General features: G+C 38.6%; 1 protein-coding gene across 3 annotated transcripts in view; it reads left to right on the top strand.

Annotated features, from left to right (window-relative positions):
- sparta (spartin a) overlaps positions 1-19,389 on the top strand; it is a 30,337-nt gene extending 10,948 nt beyond the window's left edge. For 2 of the 3 annotated variants that reach the window (XM_087988276.1, XM_087988277.1), the window contains 7 exons: positions 948-1,795; positions 4,320-4,517; positions 5,579-5,708; positions 10,144-10,338; positions 13,063-13,221; positions 16,241-16,331; positions 17,789-19,389. In XM_087988276.1, coding sequence (XP_087844402.1) covers positions 950-1,795; positions 4,320-4,517; positions 5,579-5,708; positions 10,144-10,338; positions 13,063-13,221; positions 16,241-16,331; positions 17,789-17,978 — 1,809 coding nt within the window. In that variant the 5' untranslated portion in view covers positions 948-949 and the 3' untranslated portion in view covers positions 17,979-19,389. The other variant, XM_087988278.1, reaches the window with a different exon arrangement.
- Positions 19,390-21,659: the final 2,270 nt, after the last annotated feature.

The following is a 21,659-nucleotide window of genomic DNA, read 5'->3' as shown; positions in this document are numbered from 1 at the left end:
TTTGCTGACTCAGTTAATCGAGCAATATCCCTTTTGCAACATTCTGCTCCCGTCTACACTGTTATACTATCTCATGTAATGCCTCCAGCAAGTTTGTATGACTGTTTTAAATCTTTGTTTTTAAGCTTTGCATCATATTTAGAAATGACTGATGATAAAACAAAGTACTGAAGAAACTCATCATGTTTGGCAGCATCTGTGGAGAGATAACAGTTCATGTTTCAAACACAAAATGACTCTGGAAATGCTGAGGCCAATTGTAGAACACTGTGATCACAATGAGTTATATTCTGCCACTGAGTAGCTGTTGTCCCCCTCACCCCAAACTCCTAATAAGTTTGCCAATATGTTGCTTGCACCTCCACCCCAACATGTATGTTTAAGTCCTTTTGATCTTTTAAAAAATTCAGATTCACTTATGGGCTGAGAGCATCGCTGACTAGGTCAGCTTTTATTGCTCCTCCCTAATTGACCTTGAAAGATGGTGGTGAGCTGCTGCCTTGATCTGCCGAACTCTATTTGATGTCAGTGCACCCACAATGTGATTTAGGTAGTGAGTTCCAGGATTGTGATCAGTGAAGTTCATAAACTTTGAGAAGTCCAAACACTGCTTCATTGGCATTCTTAGTGATATGTGGCAAGCATCCATGTTCTGATAAATCCATAATTCTGTTGGCTTTATGTGAGTGTTAAGGTTTTGGGGCTTGGACAGTATCTCATTCTGTATACTTGTTGGTTGTATGTTGAATTGTATGTAATATATTTGACCTGAGTATCTTTGTGGCATTCTTGTGAGCTATAATGAGAAAATATGGAAAGTCATTCCAGGTCTAACGTGGGAGATCACTGCATTTGCTTTAAGTTGTATTTACATTCCAGTTCTGCTTGTTTGGTTTTAAGTCTGTCAAAACATTTTCTTTTAGATGTATTTCTTTATTTCTGTTTAGGTATGAACCACTGCAACCTTGCAAATATGAATGCAGCCGAAAGTCTGAATCGTATTAAGGAGGAATATAAAGAGGCATTTACCTTTGTTAATAAAGGGCTCACTGCAGATGAATATGGTCAAAAAGAAGTTGCAAAGCAGTATTACAGGCAAGGAGAGAGCCATTTAATTAAAGGATTGACTATTCCATCAAATAGTCCAGAATGTACAGGTCCCCAGTGGGACAAAGCCCGTCAAATGCAGAATAAGATGAGTGCAACATTAAATAATATACAAACAAGGTTATCTATTTTGGAGCATGAAGATAACTCAGTGGTATCTAATCAAACAAACCAATTTTCTGAAACTTCAGGACCTGACAACTCAAAAGTGGAGTCAAGACTATATCCAGTTGTGCCAAGACCTTGTGAAGAGAAATTTTCAACATTGACAAGCACTCTGTCTGACACTCAACCTTCTGCTATGAATGTGAGTCCAACTACCAATGGAAGCTCCTTGAATGTAGCGGCTGGTTTGTCACCAGACGCTCCATCTGCATTGAATGAGTTGCCCCCTGTATACACACCTGAGGCTGTGGAAGGACACAAGACCATTTCCTATGGAACTGAATCTGGTGAATTTGCTGTTATTGGCGGTGATGCTATTGGACAAAGCACCCATCCTCCTCCATTGGAATCACTTGGCATAGATGCATATGAGCTCATTTTAATTGAACAAGGAGTGCAGATATTCTATGTAACACCTGATGGGCAAGTGAGTGCACCCTCATATCCAGGATATCTCCGTGTTGTGACATTTTCTGATTCAGATGCTGGTGCAGCACAAAATCGGCCACCTTCCTTTCTGCAGGTATGTTTTTAGTTTATTGCAGAAAGTTTATTTAACATTTTGTAGTTCCAAATGTGTAATCTTTTTCACAATTTATACTGCGCTTCAGAACGTTTTTGCAAGATAATGATTTGAAGGGAATATGGAATTCTTGTATCATATAAGAGGTTTGGATTTTTAAATTATTTTTAGGAGATGTGTGTGATGAAGAATAAAACAAAGGCTAGAACTTTGAGCCATTTACCAAGAATATTCTGTTTTGCTTTTAGGAAATTTTATTGACGGTAAATAATAGCAAGTGCTGGATAGCATGAGAAATTAAGGAATAAGGGCAAGACAGTCTCTTCACCAACATTAAGTGTCAATGTTCAAGCAAATGTATAAGAAAGCTAAATCTAGAGTAGAATGCTGTAAGAATGCATATTGCCTGAGATAGAAAACCTATGAAGAAATTAAAGCCTATAATTTTCAGTTTTATAAATTCAAACTATCTTTTTATTAAACATTAAGCTGGAATTAGAAAGCTGAGAGGAAATGGTTTAAAATGAAGCACCATTAAATAGATTTAACTCCTATGTTTGGATATTGAATATTGGGCCTCTGTTTAAGAGATTAAATGTGGAAATTGTCTTTGTCCCCATGTCCACCTTTTTACAACTATGCTAAAAGTAAAAAAATTCAAACAAACTTTTGATTTTGAAAACACTTTGCTTCAGCTAAATCTACAGAACTTACGACTTGTTCATTTGATAATTGTGTTCCACTGTGCCAATGGCATTCAATGAGTTTGTCCTTTCAAAAGGTTAATGCATAAATTTGTCTTGAGTTAATGAATTTTGTGACATATTAAACACAAACTAGTCAGAATAAATTAAAAATACAACCTTGACAATATTTCTTTGAGTGATCTCCTGTGCTATTTTCTACCCTTGCATCATAGCTGCAGTCTTCCTCCTTTATCAGATGGATTATCATGCAGTGCAGGTTAAGTCACGAACTGCTCTTCTGTATCCCTTTCTTGCATGGACTCTTAAACCCATTCATCCTAAACTCTGGTCAGTGTCATTGTCTAGCTTTTTAAACTGCAGCTTGTTATACTAACATGGATTTTTTTTGGGTAAAATGAGCAATGTGAAACAATCCATACTTCTGATACCTCTCCAGTCTTCCATCTTGTGGTTTCAATGTGCTCAATGTATCTCGAGAGAGCTTACTTTTACTGATGTACGTAGTATGTCTCTAGGTTCCTTCACTGTAGCCCACGCATCCTATCTCTGTGTTGCTCAGTAAAGTTATTAGTATGTGGTTAGCTTCCATGTGCATGCTTTCCTTTTTTTTTATCCTAAATGTTATAACTATGAATGCCTTGTTTGGCTGCTGGTCTCACATTAAATAATGCATGTTAACCTTTCTCCTCTTCAACATTTTTGACTTTGGCCACAGAAACTCCACATGGACAGTCACCTGAAGGTGGAAGTGAACCCAGGTCCTTGGTGCTGTGCGCCAACAGTGCTAACCACTGAACCACCATGCCACCCAAATACCATACTTTATTTTCAGATTTTTCTTGTAGCTGCTTGCTGACACTAAAACTACTCAAACTTTGAGTTTTAATTTCCACATCCCATATCTTGCGTTTGTAACATTATTCACTCAGTTATGGAATCTAATCCAGCCTTAAGTCCCACACAATTCTTTGTTTTCAGTCCAGTTACAAATTTCTCCACTCTTGTTCTCATTCAGCAAGTGCCAAATCTACTGTTAGTAGATGAAACTTTTGGCTAACTACTTTTCCCTAAATTCAGCCATTGCTTTCTTAAATGCCTTGCTATGTGCCTCCTTGTGTTCAAAATGTCTTTGGTCAATTTTATGATTCACGTACCCACACTTTCACGTGCAGCTTTTGCAGCTTGTTAGGGGCGGACCATTTACACCATATCAGAGCTGCAAGTTTTTTTCTACAGTGCAAATGTACCTTTCACAATATTTTTAATATTCTAGTGTCTGTCATGGCTCAGTAGCAGTGTGCTTGCTTTTGAGTTAATGTCGAAAAATTTGTCTACTCTGGCTTGAGTATATAATGTAGCCTGACTCCAGGGAGGGAATATTACTCTCAGAATTACTAGTTTTCAGATGAGGCATTAAATTAAGAATAATTTCCTACCTTGGATGGATGTCTTGAGATCCCATGGCATTACTCAGAGGAGCAGGTGAGTTCTTCCAGTGTTTTGGCTACAATTTATTCCTCAACTAGTGCCTGAAGCAAATAATCTGGTCACTTATTTCATTGCTATATGTGGGAGGATGCTGTGCACAAACTGAGTGCTGTATTTTCTTACATGACATTAATAACTGTGCTTCAAAATTAGAGCTAAACATTGTCTTCAAATAGTGTAAAGTATCATCTTGAATATCTGATTTTAACTTGGCATAATTAGGCCTTTCATGCACAGATGGTAATATAAAAACGGAGTGAGTGAATATTATGTTATTTGAGTTAATTTGTAGATGGATGTAAAATAATTTTCATATTGTTTATTGTTAGGTTTGTGACTGGGTGTATCCGCTTATACCTAGCCAGTCTCCTGTACTGCAGTGTCACAATGGAGTCTACATGTTTCCTGATATAATGTCACAAGATCCTGGTGTCTACGTTGGAGTAGTACTATCCTCTGAGCTTCCACAATCGGACAGAGAACACTTTGAAGACTTGCTGAGACAAATGACTTATTTAAAGGTCCAGGTAACTTCAGGGATTGAAAGTTTGAAGCTGCAAAAAAACTCCAGACAAACTTTCAAGCACTTGATTCAATTAGTGAAGTTTTAACAATGATAATGTTTGGAGAATGTTTTAAAAATTGACATTAGCTAGCTTAGCACTGCCATCTGATTGTTGGAAAGGATGCAAAATGATAGTGTTGCCATCGCTAAGTAGATTAAATGGGTAAAGAATATCACAGGCATAAACTAAATTTACCAAATGTAAATAAAGAAAAGATGTGTCCTAACCAATGGTTTATTAATAAGAGGTAATATAACCATATAAGACCAGAAAAATTCCAGTTAATTTTCAGTTTGAGCTTGACTCTGACAATGCCAGTAAAAATGCTCGAATGCTCATTGCCGCTAAACGCTGAGCTGAAGAAGAAAAAGGGGGGGAATAAGAACGAATTACAGACTATTGAGCAGTTGATGGAGAATATGGTAATCAGTCTAATGAGAGTCCCAAGAAAAAATCTTTTTTTTTAAAGAAACATGTATGTGCATTGACATTCTTGAATAAATTTGATTGAAATCTTCTTTGTTTATTCAGACTTCAGTATATTGTTCAAAATTTGGAATCTGAATAGTTTACATTGTCGTAGACCTACATGAACAAAATGATCCTACCCAAGGCAGTTTCCACTGTAGTAGACAGAACTTCAGATAGGAGATGAGGGACAAATGCTTGTGTTTGTGTGTGAATGCATTTTTTAACTTAGTCTTTGTGCAAATATTAATGCAATACTCCAGACTCTCTCAATGTGATGAACTCTTAAGTGCCCTACAGATAATTAGGCTTGGGTAATAAATGCTGATCTAGCCAGTGACACTCACGTCCTATAAACAAATTAATTTATGAATCTTTTGGATACATAAATTCCTGGATGATTATAATCTCTAATATTAATCTTTTGTATAAAACAGTATAATCCTGAAAGAAAACACTAATTTGAGTGGTAGCTTTTAAGTGACTGCTAATAAGCAACCAATCTTGTACTGTGAATTCAATTACATTTTACTATTTATTTATGTATTTCGTAGGATCCAGAAGCTTCAGCTGGAGAACTTAATTTGAGCCAGACTGTTCCGATTCACCGTGAATTACAAGCTACAGACCAAGATGCTGTTCTACCGGAGTGGAGTGGAAAAATGGCTCGTGGAATTCTAACTGGTAAGCAGTTCATGTTAAAGAGAGAGAACTGTGTTTTTAGAAGATATGAATGTCACCATCAGGAATGGACTTTGAAAGTGCTCACAACGTTTTGAGTTGCTGACTGATTCTTCTGAATTTCAATGTTGGATGTAAAGCTGGAAAAGCACAAAGGGCAGGCAGCATCTGAGGAGAGGGAGAGTCAACATTCATCAGAAATGTTGGATGGCAGTGGTGGAACTGAGAGATAAAATATAGGGCGGTTGGGGCTGAGAGGAATGTAGTTTGGAAGGTGATGGGGAGATACAGATGGCGGGGTGATGGAGTGGAGAAGTGGGAAGGAAGATGGACAGGTGGGACAATTAAGGGGGCAGTGCTGAGTTGGAGAGTTGGATCTGGGATGAGATGAGAGGAAACTGGTGAAATCGACATTGATGCAGTGTGGTTGGAGGGTCCCAAGGTGGAAGATAAGGCGTCCTTCCTCTAGGTGTCAGGAGGCTAGACTTGCATGTCCTTGGCAGAGTGGGAAGGGAATTGAAGTGGTCAGCCACGGGGTGGTGGGATTGTTTGGTACGCATGTCTCAGATGTTCTCTGAAACATTTCCCAAGTTGGCGTCCTGTCTCCCCAATGTAGAGAGCAGACCACATCGAGAGCAACAGACACAGTAGATGAAATGTTTGTATTTGCAGAAAAATATCTGCTGGATATAGAAGGGGTGAGGGGGAGGTTTGGGCGCAGCCTTTACAATTTTGCTGTGGCAAGGGAAGGTGCTGGGAGTGGAAGGTGGGTTGGTGGGGGATATGGACCTAATGAAACAGTTGCGGAGGGAATGGTGTCTGTGGAATGCTGATAGGGATGGGGAGGGCAATATATCGCTGGTGTCTGACTCTGAAACGGCGGAGGATGATGCGTTGTATCCGGAGATTGGTGGGGTGGAAGGTAAGGACTGGGAGGGGGTTCTATCCTTGTGGTTGGAGGGGTAGGGTTCACGGGCTGAGGAGGTATGGGAAGTGGAGGAGATGCACTGGAAGGCTGTGTTGATCATGTGAGAGTGGAGATTGTGGTCCTTTAAGTAGGTGGGCATCTGGGATACTCTGGAATGGAATTGCTCCTCTTGGGAGCAAATGAGGCAGAGGAATTCTGAGTAGGGGATAGTGTTTTTACAGGAGGGTGGGTGGGAAGTGTAGTCCAGGTAGCTGTGGGAGTTGGTAGGTGTGAAGTAGATGTCAGTGTTGAGTTGGTCACTGGAAATAGAGACTGGGGGGTCCAGAAAAGGGAGGGAGGTGTCTTGAGATGATCCAGTGTGGAAGGTGTTCGTTAAGTTGAACTGACATGTGGATCCTTTATTGCTCAAGGATTCAAAATCTATGGAATACTTTTTGAGGGAGTTTCAGGAGTCTCTATCAACTTAGGCACGTCTTTGCTAGGGGATTAGGTATTTCTATTTGGCTAGTCAGAAACGATAAAGGTGAACAGCAGTGTCTACTTGAGATGTTGCTGAAAGCCGCTGAGGCTGCACATTTTGCGAAGCCTTCGGTGACCAAGCTATAGTGGGTCATAGCCCTCCGGGCCGTCCTGAATTCAGTACTTCCACAAACCTCTAACCTTTTGTTAGACAAAGACTGTTAGAGTATAGGGATATGCCAGGGAAGTATTTAGTGTATCTTGATTAGGAAACTAATATTTCCCCATATCCTTAAGAAGGGGGAAGGTTCCTGAGGATTGTGCTTCATAGAGACCCATCTCTCTATTACATTCAGATTTGAAGATTTTGGTGCTGAGATTGGAGAAGGTACTGTCTGATATTATTGTCAAAGAGGACCAGATGGGTTTTATAAGGGGCAATAGCTCCTCTAATAATATTAGAAGGTTGCTGAATATGGTCCAAGCATGTCAGCAACGATTGATCCAGGGGTTGGTGATTTCCTTAGATGCAGAGAAAGCATGTGACCAGGTGGAATGGTCATATCTCGTATGTCTTAGAGTGGTTTGGGCTGGATGGGATTTTTGCTAGGTGGGTGGAGGTTTTGTTTGCCATTCTCTGGTCTTGGTCGTCATCAGCTGGGTGACATTTGGGAACTTTAGAACTGGCAGGAGTAGTTGTCAAGGCTGCCCCCTCACTGTTTGTTACGTTGGTGATGGAGCCGCTGGCAGAAGCCATTTGTCAGAATGTTCACATAACCACTCCGGAACTGGGATAGAGAGGACACACGCATACACTGTGTGCTGATGTCCTCCTGTTTATATCGGACCCAATGACCTCCATACCCCATCTGATACAATGTGTTAATTCATTTGGAGCTATTTCAGGATATAAGATCAACTTTGCAAAGTTGGAGGCTCTGCTTTCGGGGGACCTTAAGGAAGTGCCAGAGGTTGAAGGGGCCCTAGGTTCCCTTTTAAGTGGTCGTGGGCAGGTTTCCAATACTTAGGTATTTTTATTACCCCCATATTTGATCGGTTATTTTGAACTAATGTTGTTCATCTGTTTTCACAATATTAGACGGGATCTCCAGAGATGGGAGCTCTTCCAATTTCATGGTTGGGCCGAAAAGTCCTTATTAAGATGAATGTCCTTCCTTATTTGCTTTATCCTATGTGTATGCTCCCTATAATATTTCCCAGGTCAACATTGTGGAAGCTTATGGGTTGCTTTAGTTCTTTCATTTGGCATCATAGGCGGCCCCTCATCAAACTAATTGCAGTTGCCTTAAGGATGGGAAGGAGTTGATTTCTCAGACATTAGGAGGTATCAATTGAGTTCTCTGCTGTCCTTTTGTGTGCGATTGGGCAGGTAACAATCCAGGCTCAATATGGCTGGATATCGAGGCCTCCCGGGCAAGGTGCCCTCTTGTTAACCCGTTGTTCATGGGTAAGATGAGGACAATTATGGACCACTGCCGGAACCCTATTGTTGTTAATACGGTCAAGGCGTGGAGAGCAATGCGTCAGAGTGAGGGTTGCTCATCTAAGACTTCACCACTCACCCCCACAGTTGGTATGCCGAGGTTCCGATCAAAGATGATGGACTCGGGGTTCAAACTATGGGCAGCGAAAGGAGTTTCTCATTTGGGAGACTTATTTGAGGGGGAGGTTATGATGTCCTTCAAGCAATTGAGCCGCAAATACGGGCTGCCCTGTAGAGATCTTCTCCGTCTTTTTTCAGGCTAGTGATTTCTTCAGAAGAAGACTACTCTTCTCACTAAGCCCTATAAGCCTGATACAGAGAGGCTGTTGCTGTGTGCCACAAGCACACTCTCTCTTGGTTTGTACCTTTTATCGCCTACTGGGTGGTAGGGCCTGGCAGGAGATTAATTGGTTATGTGAAGTCTCTGAGCAAGAGCTAGGAGTGGAGATCTCTTCTGAAACATGGGAAGACATATGGGAGAATGCACAAAAGATATTGATCTGTAATAGGACATATGCTATGCAGTTATAAGTTCTGCACAGGGTTCATTAGGCAGTGGACCATCTGGTGAAGTTTTTTTAAAAAGAAAAGCATCTCCAATGTGCCCCAAATATAATATAGGTGTAGGTACTCTTACACCTTGCTTCTGGACATGCCACACACTCCGTGTTTATTGGAGCGCTCTGGTGGGAGTGATAGGGAGGCTTTTGAGGACTGAAGATAAAGTAGATCTGACATCTCTCCTAGGTCTATCGAATTTATCATCTTTTGACAGGCATGGAAAGAAACTATTCAATATTCATTCTTTGCATGGAAGAATATTCTGATGAATTGGGTGTCTGAGAACGACGGGCTTGCTGGGATGGCGAAGATTAATTATGGAGCACATTTCCTTGGATTTTCTCTCAAATATGGTGTGCCACACAACAGACCTTTTTTATAAGATGTGGCTGCCCTTTTTGAGTTATTTAGACACAGATTTGTCTGCAATCTTAACTAAGGCATTCGTTTAATCAGGATGGTTAGGTTTGCTGAGCCCTGGGCCCTGGAAGGGAGTCTCCCGAGTTAATATGGATACATATACAATGGTCCCTTTTGTTTTTGTTTGGGAGCTTTGCGCGGAGCATTGTTCGTGTTCTTTGTTCTTCTGTGTTTTTTTTAGTCACTTATTTATTGGTGGTGTTTTTCAGAGGGTATGGTTTGGTTTTTTTGTTTTATATGGTAGGTTGGTAGTTATATTGTAATTTTTATTATATTTTTTTATAACTATATTTTAAAGTTATAAAGTTTTTTTTTGTAAATATGTTTATTAGCAAAAAGAAATTGCTGTTATGGTTCCAGCTGGTTTCAAGATCTATCCTTAGAATTAGACTGGAGCTGCTTGGATAGTTATTTTATACTCTGCATGTATATGGAGAAGATTATCTGATGAAGGATATTGCATTACCTATTTCTGTAAGCATCACAATTAAATTTGTTACTTGTTAGTATATGTTGAGCAATTTGGTGGAAAATCTACTTTATGACAATTTAACTTTGTTTTTCAGGAGCCTCTTGGTTGAGCTGGGGTTTAGTTAAGGGAGCTGAATTCACTGGTAAAGCAATCCAAAAAGGAGCTTCTAAACTGAGAACACATATTCAGCCTGAAGATAAGCCTGTAAAAATAAGTCCAACGGTGGAAAAAGGACTCAGTGTTGCGAGACAAGCAACGGGAGGGGCTGTAAAAGTCAGCCAGTTCTTGGGTAAGCTAACAACCAATACACTTCAATATTCACTTAGGAAGGGATTTCTTAGGAATCGAAAAATGGTTAAATAATAGAAAAAGGCTCCTCAAACTGTTGATATGACTCACATTGGGGTTGCCAGCAAGATTTTGGCATTACAAGCTCCTAGACAGCAATGATTGCTGTGGATTTCCAACTGCTAGACTCCTTTTAAATAATCATTTTTTGAATACTGGGTATGGCTTACCTGGCTGATTCTTGATGCCTCATTACTGTATTGCAAAATCCGGAGTTAATTTTTGTGGATTAAATTGGCATCCTCCCCTTTCAAGGGCATCCCTCCCTTCCTCTACCATCCCATCCCAGCTGTTACAGGTTTGGGACCATGGCAAGTCAGTAGATATTAGCCGTTAGTATATTTTTGGATTACCTTTTTGAAAGGATTCCTGCTGTTTGTGCATGGTCTTGGCTAACTTGCAATGTTGTTAAAGGTTAAACTTTGGAGGACTGGATGAGAAATGGGTACTTAGAAATTGAGGAGGAGACTGAAAGAGTGAAAATAGTTTTAAATTAGGCAAAAATTAATCCCATCTAACTGTAAACCAGGGAAAAAATTGATATAATGAATTCCTTGCAAAATAAGGTGGAATCTCTAGCCTAAGGCTGCATATGTTCAGGATCTACTATAGAAAAGGAGAAATGGAGTGGCTACTATTGTAATTAGCACTATCCATTGTTAAATTTAAATCTGGGATTGATATCAGATCTGCAGTAAATAGGGTAGTCAGTGCCTGGATGACTTTTTCACTTTGTGTATATACAATGAAAATGTATTAGCTGTGAGCTCAACAGTCTCTGGAAGATGCATTAAAATAGTGGCTTTGTTGAAGTGAAACAGCTGTTTTGGAAAAAGTATTTTATTGCTAACTATGTCTGTTTTTGTACTGATTTCAGCACTGTGGAAATTATTGCACAGAAATCAATGCTTTCTTTATGTTCTGGCTGTAAGTTTAAGGGAGGGTTATAATTAATGAAGACGTTGATGAATTCTACAAAATCTTCTTTTCTGCCAGTTGTCAACAGGCATTGTTATGTGATTGTATCGCCTAATCAATGAGTCAGTAAGAATGAGAAATAAAATCAAAGTTTGATTTTGACATAATCAAGAGGTGGCCTTGGAAAAAAATGTTATTTGATTCCTACAATATTTCTCTTTTTTTAAAAATCAAAACAAGCTCAAGATTTATTGTATATGAAAGAATTAAACCCCACCAAATTTACTGTTGGCTTAATAATGTGGTTTATAACCGTTTTGTACTCTGGGTTACTACTACTTTCCTCCAAACATTCTCTTTATAAGGTTAATCAATCTTAAAGTTATTTAACTAATTCAGCCCACCTGCTGTTTTATAGCTGTATTCTTCCATTCTGACTTGTGGGTATTTTGTTTTGGTATCTCTACTGTCTCTATAACCCAGCCTTGTAATTAACTTGATCTTCCGAGAACTAAAATCCACCTTCAAAGTTTTAACATGAACTTTGATCCAGACACTTGCAATAACTTGAGGAGAAAGTGAGGTCTGCAGATGCTGGAGATCTTGCAATAACTTGCCCTGTATCCAATGCATAGATAATGATGAATAGCTGAGCTTATTTTTTTTCCTGATATATTCCTGCAGATGAACTGAACCAGAGAATCCTAAGCATGTTGCCCAAATAACACAAAGTAGGTTACATTGAAGGAATGTTTCACACAGGAAGTGACTATCTCAAGATGGAGCTGTATTATGTTCTTACGAAAAATTAGTTTGCACAATATAATTTGAAAATGTTGTACTTCAGTATTTCTTTACAGCAGTTTAACATTCTATCATTGACAACATACTGTAGTGTTAACTGTCTCTTCTTGCAGACTCAACTGAATTAAGTAAATGATTGCATGACTATGGCATATAGGATGGGAGTTGGGAATGATCATATGGGGATTGCGTGGGAAGTTATGGGAGATATTTATGAGCAGAGATAGGAAGGGTGAGAGTGGTGGGTTGGGAAGCTGGAATTAAAAATATACTTTTAAAAAAAAATCTCATTTTAAAATGATAAACACAAGATTGCATTTCAGCTGTACATACACTTTAGAATTGAAATATCAAAGAAAGCTTGAATAAAAAGGACTGAAGCTGTGGCACGCTAACATTTTTTACTTAGCTCACTTATTCTCACTCCATGTGGCTGGGAGAATAAGCTTCTGCAGCCAATAGAAAGTTAAGGATGTCTTTTTAAATGTTGTAATGGACATATGCTTCTCCATTGCTAGACCAGAAGATCCATACAATTTTGTGGCAATTACAGCTGCCTGCTGGTCTATTGTCACCTATACAAATGGGACACTTTTAAAGAAGTAACTAAGTATACAGGGAATGTTCCACCTGCAGTGTTTTTTTAAATGTGGCAGGAGCCACCTAAACAAAATTAAATTCTGTTAAAGGCATAATGGAGCTGTAACTAACAAAAGGAGAATCATGTCATGGCATCAGCCTGAGCAATATAATGACAAATGGAGGAAAAAAGCAGTTTGCAGCTTTCCCTTGGGTTTGGTCTTTATTATTTGATTTACTATAAATAAGGTTTCAACACTGAGACTTCTGTGTTTAAGTTAAACTGAAGCTCCTTATTGCAAGTGTATTGATTAGTTGCATTTGTCAGAACTGTGAAGTTAAGGATGTTGTTTTAAATTCTCAGTGGATGGACTTTGTGCTGTTGCTAGTACTGTTGGAAAAGAGCTGGCTCCACATGTAAAGAAACATGGAAGTAAACTGATTCCAGAAGCTATAAAGAAAGATAATAATTCAAAAGCGAATCTAGATGGAGCCCTGGTGGTGGCAGCAAGTGGAGTTCAAGGTACATGCTGATTTTTATTTGGCTTCCTTTCACTTTTCCAAGTAGTTAAACATGTTTAACTCACTGTCTCTTTAAATCAATTTTTTTGGTTAAACGTGCAGAAATCAAATAAATGGAATATTAACTTAATTTATACAACCATTCAGGTATGCATTATTTGGATTAGTGAAGAACTTTGATAACTGAACATGACTTAAGTACATAAAAAGAGTGTTTAATCCATCAAGGCTTTCTAAGCATCTCAATATACCCCTCTGCTCTTCCAGAAACACCACAACTTGTTTAAGACTATGGTCTAGTTGTATTGTTGCTAGATTGTTAATTTAGAGAAGCAGAATGTTTTGAGGACCTGGATTCGAAAGCAACTATGGTATATAGTGGAATTTAGAATTCATTTTTAAAAAAAATCTGAAATAGAGTAATGATCATGAAGCCATTGTCAACTGTCAAAAAAATCCATTTGGCTCACTCGTCCTTTAGGGAAAGAAACGGCTGTAAATTACTTGCATGGAGCTCGAGACCCACATGTCATCAACTGTCCTCTGGGTAATTAAGGTTGAGAATAAACACTGGCCTAGGCAGTAACACCCACTTCACACAAGTGGAATGTACTGTATTGAAGGAGACCATTCAGTCCACTGTGTTCACAGCAGCCAATAAGCATTCATTCAGATTAATCCATATTCCCATGCAAGTGAAAAGATTTCCCTTGAATTCCCACTCAGCCTGTTTTTTTTTAAGGGACATTGATTTGAAAACCTTAACCAAGAGGATAGAGCCTTCCTATTCATTATACTTAAATCCTTTAATGATATTAATCACTGATTAGGTCTCCATTCAGCTTCCTCTGTCCCTAAGAAAAGAGTTATGGATTAACTTGTGCTTTGTAGAATTCCAGCATTACTTCTCAGCTCTTATTCTGCATATAGTTAATAGAAGCAAGTTACCCAAGTATTTTCCTGTTTAGCCACTTCTGTGAATATACACTGAAAGTTCTTTCCATTCCTCTACACTTTTTAGTTTCCTACTATTTACTGTGTATTCCCATTGTTAGGCTTCACAACTGCATTTCATCATTCTTCACATTGAATTCCATTTGCCAGTTTTCAATCCACCTGACTAGTCCATTGATATCCTCCTGTGGTGTATACTTTTCTAAGTCGTTCCAAGCTGTTCTTTTGTATCCTCAATTTTCTGTTAGCCTCTAAAGGCAATCATTTGATGATACCACAAGGAACCAGAGTCTTAGTACTATGCCGTGCAGGTCCCATTTGGAAACAATAGGATTCATCAACAATTATTCTTTGCTTCTACTTCTGAAAACACTTTGATCCAGTTTGCTATTTTACCTTTGTTGCAACTAGATTGGTCACTTGAATAACCGTTCCTGATCTACAGCTTTGTTGTTCTCAGGATGAAAAGGTTAATTCACTTTCCCTGTTACTCTTGACTCCATAAAATTTGACTTCTGATTGTGTGGGATTTATACGATTTACTGCGAATGACTGGACAGAATTGAAAGACAGTGTTTCGTCATCTGCTTTTTTTCCCAAAGATATGCTGAAGTTTCTTATTGTTGGTACCCCAGAATTTTGTGTGCAAAATGAAGAGTAAATTATGCTCTACTTTGGTGATCAGAATTGAAGACAGAATTCCAGCTGAGGTCTCCTTGACGTTGAGCATGACAAATAAGGAGCAGTGCAACCATAATCAGAAGGTTTTCAATCTAGTGGATAACTGGGCCAGTAGGTGGCAATGCAATTCAGTTCAATACAATAGAGATGAATGTAATTTGTACTGAAGCAGAAACTGCGCCCAAAGGGAGAAGTGTGTTAATTGGAATAGTGTTACCACATTAAACAGCTCTTCAAAGAAGTTGTATTGATTATATCCTCCCATTTAGTCACCATAGAACCATGCAGTATAGAAGATAACTTTGGACCATCAAGTCCACATTGACAAAAAAAAACTCGTAATCTATTCCGGTCTCACTTTACAGCATTTGACCCAAACCTTGAATGTAATTACATTTCTCATCCATGTACATTTTTTTAAAGTGACAAGGTTCCCTGCCTCAAATACACTCCCAGGCATGCATTCCAGATTCCCATCATCTTCCAGGTGAAAACATTTTTTCCTCCCTCTCCCTCTAAAATCTCCTGCCTTTCAGTTTCCTATGCCCTGTTATTTGACCCTTTTAAGTGGAACCACTGCTTCCTGTTTGCCCTGTCCATGCCCCTTAATGTTATACACTTCAAACAGGTCCTCTCTCTGCCTTCTCTGCTTCAAAGAAAATAACCCAATCTTTTCCAGCCTCTCTCAGCTAAACTGTTCCATCCTGGTGAATCTGTTCTGCACCCCCTCCAGTGTGGTGATCAGAATTGCTGTGGCCTAACCAAAGTACTGTCCAGTTATGCACCTTAGTTCCATAACCTCTTACTCTCCTTGGCCAGCAAAATTCTTCCAATTTTAGACGTAAAAATTATTTGATCTATCTGTCACTGCTTTCCTGAGTGAAAGATTGCTACACTTGCATAAAGATGTGTTTCCTCATTGAACTATTATTACTTAGTATTAAAATGCATGATTAACAATTTGAGCTTTTGTTCCTCTAACCTCACTTTAACCTCTAAACTAACTTCAAGATGTTAAAGGAAGGTTTAGTAGTGAATGGTTTCTTGTTCTCTGAATCTCCTGCATTTCTAAAGTATTTGACAGGCTTCACTAACTCCTATGTTCTTATGAACCCATTTAAAATCCTTCAGCTTCCCTTCAAGTGTTAGTGGTATTTTTGCTCCATTCTGTCAGTGATCTTTGTCAGCCCAAAGGCCCTACTTGCACCTTCCTCTGATGTTGGTCTGTTTGTTATTTTCTTGTTTTCTTACTCAACCATTGATAGGTATTCACACTCTTGAATGATATTGATTGGAAATTGAGGACTGTCTCAACCTTGTGTGATCTCCTAGGCGAATACTCAATTCATGTAAGTTGAAGCTGGTTGTTTTTTTAATCCCTGCAGGATTTGCCACTGTTTGGAATGGTTTAGAGTGTGCAGCAAAGTGCATAGCCAAAAATGTTGCAGCCGAGACCGTCTACACAGTGAAACATAAGTAAGTACTTATCTAAAGCAGAATTAATTAGAAATTCAATTTACAAAACAGTACATTATTTTGTTCATAACTGTGCTTTGTACTTTGTTGCAGAAACACAAGTTACACTTCAAAAATGAATTAATTCGCTTTAATCATAATTCACTTGAAATTAATTACTTTAAATTAGCTTTCCCTTTTCTGACAATGCATCCTGATCAGCATTTTGTGAATCATTAAGGTGTGTTCATGTTGACTGATTCATTTCTCCAATATCCTATTGATTGTTAGTTCTCTTTCCTCTGAGCCTGTATTCTGTGGGGATTCAGTCTACCCACATTGAATTTGACAAATTATTAGATTACTAATAAAAAAAAAATCCAAGTTGACCATTAACTTAATTTATCTTGCCAATGGTGTAAACTGGTATTTAATGTATTTGAAATTTGGTACCAATGATGGGAAAAAAGGGATATCACTTCCTACAGTTTAGAGGAGGGTTAATAGGATGTCATCTTTTATTGACTTACTGCTTTAGCATTCTTACTTCAGATCTAATTGTCAACTGAAAAATCTCACCAGCACAGTGTGTAATTTATACTTCAAAATAATCCCAGAATTCATCCCTGTGCTGTGCTACCTAACCTCAGCCAGAAGAGCGTGGTGATGCCAATGTTGATATTCCTTGTCAAGTGAAGAGGCTTTTTCTCCTTGACACATCATAATATGCAATATTCCCTTATGTTCTCTGCAGCAAAGATAGAGAACCAAAGGCTATGTTGACGCCAAGGTTCAAGCTTAGAATGGGATGGGAAGGATCTACTTATCATGGTTCACATAAGAAATCATGGTATATTGGCCGCAAGTTGCCTCACTGGGACAAAGAATTTCTTGAGGATAACAAATGTTTGGAATTGTCTATCCCAGAGAATTGTGGAAGGTAGATGGAATCAAAAATTCATACAGCATGGAAACACACCCTTTACATCAGCGAAAGTATTTTAAGAGGAAGTAAACAAACTTTAAATATTAGTTGAGGGTTATAAGAAGCTGGCTCAATGGTTGTTGAGACCGAAGATCTTATGGAATGGAAGGTAGGATTAGAAGAATGAATGTCCTTCTCCCATTTGTTGTTTTTTGTTCTTGCAGCTCTCACTTAGAGGGTCCCAGCCACTAATCAAAGAACTGATCCTTAACTCTTCTATCTCACAACTGAGTTACTTCAGTTTGTCTGTATCTTTTAATACAGTCACATTTGCTTCTTGTGGTATTGTTAATTGACTTGTAATGTGCAGATATATTTAAATCTTTATCTGATCAAGTTCCAGAAACTGACTGGCATGTAGGAAAGAGAACCTTTTAAAATTTGAATAAAATTAATTCTGTGGAAAGGGTGCAGCATGTTAGCATGGCAATAATCTAGTATTTTCTTTCTGCTTTGCTTCTTGAAATCATCAAAATGCTCCTTTCTGATAAAGGTATGGGTCCGCTGCTGGGAAAGCTACAGACAATGCTGTGAACTCTGCCATCAATGTTGGTGTGACCGCTTTTAACATTGATCATTTGGGTATCAAGGCTGTGGCACGACGCACTGCGAAAGAAACTGGAAATGCTATTCTAGTTGACTACCGATTACAAGAAAAACCGGGGAAGCAAGACAAAAAGTGAACTGTTTCATCTTTGAGAAGATCTTAAAGAATTCAGTTGATTTGAATATTAAATGTTGACCTCTTCACTGAGAAAGTTGTGTAAATTGGTTATGTTTTGATTTTATTTAACTGACAAGCAGCAGTTTATCTTGAATGAAGAACCAATTGCACTTTATGTTCTGTAAACTAAATTGATTTTTGTGAATTTATTGTCTTTATTCTCAGATGTTGGGATGGACATTTAATGTACAAAGGGTGCAGCACTTTCACCCTTTAGCTCTGTTGATTAATGAGTTTTAAAAAAAAATGTAGTTGGCAGTAGAAAGGGTAATTAGGTGTTTCATCTTGTTTGCCTAATTTCTGTAGGTCTCACTTTCTTCTACACTACATTTAAATTAGTTAAGCCAGAATTCACATTCTTAACAGCACAATGGATAATTACACAAATAGTAAAACATGGGAATGCTTACTTCATTGGATATAAACTTGCATTGGAGTTCTTAAACTGTTGAAGTGTTAATTTTCAAATAGAAATTGAAGCTTTGGTTTTAACTCCCACATCCAATGTTTCCCTTGCGTGTGGATATGCATGAGCTTTTTTTTTGGATGTAAGCAGCTATTTTCCATAATTGACTGAGGTGATTTCAAATTTAGTTGGGTACTGGGCACCTGTCAGGTATGATATTTTAGGAGAAAGATATGATGTTTTTGTACAGTGAAGATTAGCATATTCATCCAAATTAGCTCAGTATAAAGGAAAGTAATTAATTAAATCTACATTTAATGCAAACTTAAAGAAACCATGTTGCATTTTTTTTTACAAAACCTGTGCTGCACTATTCTGTAACATTTTCTTAGCTTTGAGAATGTGATCATAATACCAATAATATCTAGGTAATGTATGATTCCAATTGAACTTGCCACTCAGGAGAGCATCCCAATGTTGAAAATTGCAGATAGGAGAACAGTACCTAATCTATGGGTTGTGTTTTTGTTTTGAAAAGTGAATACCTTCTGCACCAATACTAAAATTAAATAGCAGTAACTAAAACCACAACATTAAGACAAAAGGTATAGTAGTAGCCTTAGGATAGCCCAGTTGGCACTTGTGCAATTTTTGAAAGCTTCAAATACTAAATTTTGTGAGAACTTCCCAATTTAATTTCATAATTTCCAATTGTGAATATGTAATGAAGTTCAGTTGTTCAAATTTGTAATCTGTAAAGTGGTTCTGGAATGAAGCACACATAACATCTAAATTAACTTTATGCTGGGAATTGACATAGAAAGGATGTTTTTGCTTCCACCTTTTGGGATACTAATTAAACACAAAAAACTGCTTTTGTAGCATGAACTTTTATTTGAATCTTTTTTTACTTTAAATTCTCAACTTACTTTTCCTCAATTAAAGTGCCTTAATTTTAACCTGCCTTAAAGTATAGCTTACTAATTATTCTACTTCAATCATTGGGTTTGTAAATTGGGCAACTCCTTATTGTGAAATTGATAAATTTACTCTTTTTCCATAAAAAAGTTAAGGAAATTAGTATGAGTTCTCAATAGACTGATTAGTTACAATCTTTTAGCTCATTTCTTCATAACCAACCAACTAAACACTTTAAGGTTCCATAAGTGTCCCTATAATCCGTTATAGAAGAGCCCAGTACATTAGTACAACACATAAGGCTGATGCTCTTTGTAGCACTCTTCAGCCAGAACTATGCTGTAGATGATCCATCTTGGTCTTTGCAGTGGTCACTAGCATCATAGATGCTAGTCTTCAGCAACTGTTGATTTATTTGATATCAAGAAAGGGCTGAAAGCACTGGTTACTGCAAAGGCCATTCTGGCGATAGTAATGAAGGTGTCAAGTGCTATCAAGCAGCATTTGCTCAGCAATAACCTGTTCAGAGAAGCCCAGTTTGGTTTGTCAGGGCCATCTCCTCTGCCTCCCCAAAGTCTCCATCTGCAAGGCTTAAGTCAGGAGTACAATGGAACATTCTCCACTTGCCTGGATGGGTGCAGCACCAATAAAAGGAGCTTGACACCACCCTGTTTGGTACTACATCCACTCTCTCCACCACCAACACTTAGTAACAATGTATACTATCAATCAGAAACTATAGAAATTCATCACATTCATAACCACTTCCATCTTGAAGGCTAAGGTCAGCAGATATACAGCAATGCCATCACCTGTAAGTTCCCCACTGAACCAGTCACCATCCTGACTAAGAAATTTATTGATATTCCTTTGCTGCCACTAGTTCAAAGTGCTGGAATTCTCTCCCTAATGATACTATCTACACTACATGGACTACAGCGATTCAATAAACCAGCTCTTCTCCACCTCCAGGGCAATGCAGGACAGGCAACGTCCACATCTCATGAGTGAATTTAAAAAAACAGGGATCATAGAGATATACAGCAGGGAAACAGACTCTTCGGTCCAACTCATCCATGCCGACCAGTTAACCAAATCCAACCTAGTCTCACCTGCCAGCACCTGGCCCATATCCCTCCAAACCCTTCCTATTCATATACCCATCCAGATGCCTTTTAGATGTTGCAATTGTACTAGCCTCTGCCACCTCATTTCATACACGTACCACCTTCTGGGTGACAACATTACCCCTTAGATAACTTTATATCTTTCCCCTCTCACCCTAAACCTATGCTCTCTAGTTCTAGACTTCCCCCATCCCAGGGAAAAGACTTTGCCTATTTACCCTATTTATGCCCCTCGTGATTTTATAAACCTCTGTAAGATCACCCCCTCAGCCTCTGATGCTCCAGGGAAAACAGCCCCAGCCTGTTCAGCCTCTCCCTACATTACAAATCCTCCAACTCTGGCAACATTCTTGTAAATCTTTTCTGAATCCTTTCAAGTTTCACAACATCTTTCCGAAAGGAAGGAGACCAGAATCACATGCAATATTCCAACAGTGGCCTAACCAATGTCCTGTACAGCCGCAGCATGACCTCCCTGTACTCAATACTCTTACCAATAAAGGAAAGCTTACCAATAAAGAACATCATCTTCACTATCCTATCTACTTGCGACTCCACTTTCAAGGAGCTATGAACCTGCACTCCAAGGTCTCTTTGTTCAGCAACACTCCCAAGGACCTTACCATTAAGTGTATAAGTCCTGCTAAGATTTGCTTTCCCAAAATGCAGCACCTCACATTTATCAAAATTAAATTCCATCTCCACTTATCAGTCCATTGGCTCATCTGATCAAGATCCTGTTCTGAGGTAACCTTCTTTGCGGTCCACTATACCTCCAAATTTGGTGTCATCAGCAAAGTTACTAACCAAATCTCTTATACTCACTTCCAAATCATTTATATAAATGATGAGAAATAGTGGACCCAGCACCAATCCTTGTGGCACTCCACTGGTCCCAGGCCTTCAGCCTGAAAAACAACCTTCTGTCTTCTACCTTAGCCAGTTCTCTATCCAATTGCTCACCAGTCTGCCAAATGGAACCTTGTCAAATGCCTTACTGAAATCCATATAGATTACATCTGCCGCTCTGCCCTCCTCAATCCTCTTTGTTACTTCTTCAAAAAACTCAATCAAGTTTGTGAGGCATGATTTCCCATGCACAAAGACACATTAACTATCCCTAATCAGTCCTTGCCTTTCCAAATACGTGTACATCCTGTCCCTCAGGATTCTCTCCAACAACTTGCCC

Source organism: Chiloscyllium plagiosum, unplaced genomic scaffold (genome assembly GCF_037043375.1).
Source record: "Chiloscyllium plagiosum isolate Xiang-an unplaced genomic scaffold, Cpla_swu_hap1 HiC_scaffold_6, whole genome shotgun sequence".
NCBI lineage: Eukaryota > Metazoa > Chordata > Chondrichthyes > Orectolobiformes > Hemiscylliidae > Chiloscyllium > Chiloscyllium plagiosum.
Note: the sequence above shows the minus strand (reverse complement) of the source record. Positions and strands in the feature narration are given on the sequence as shown.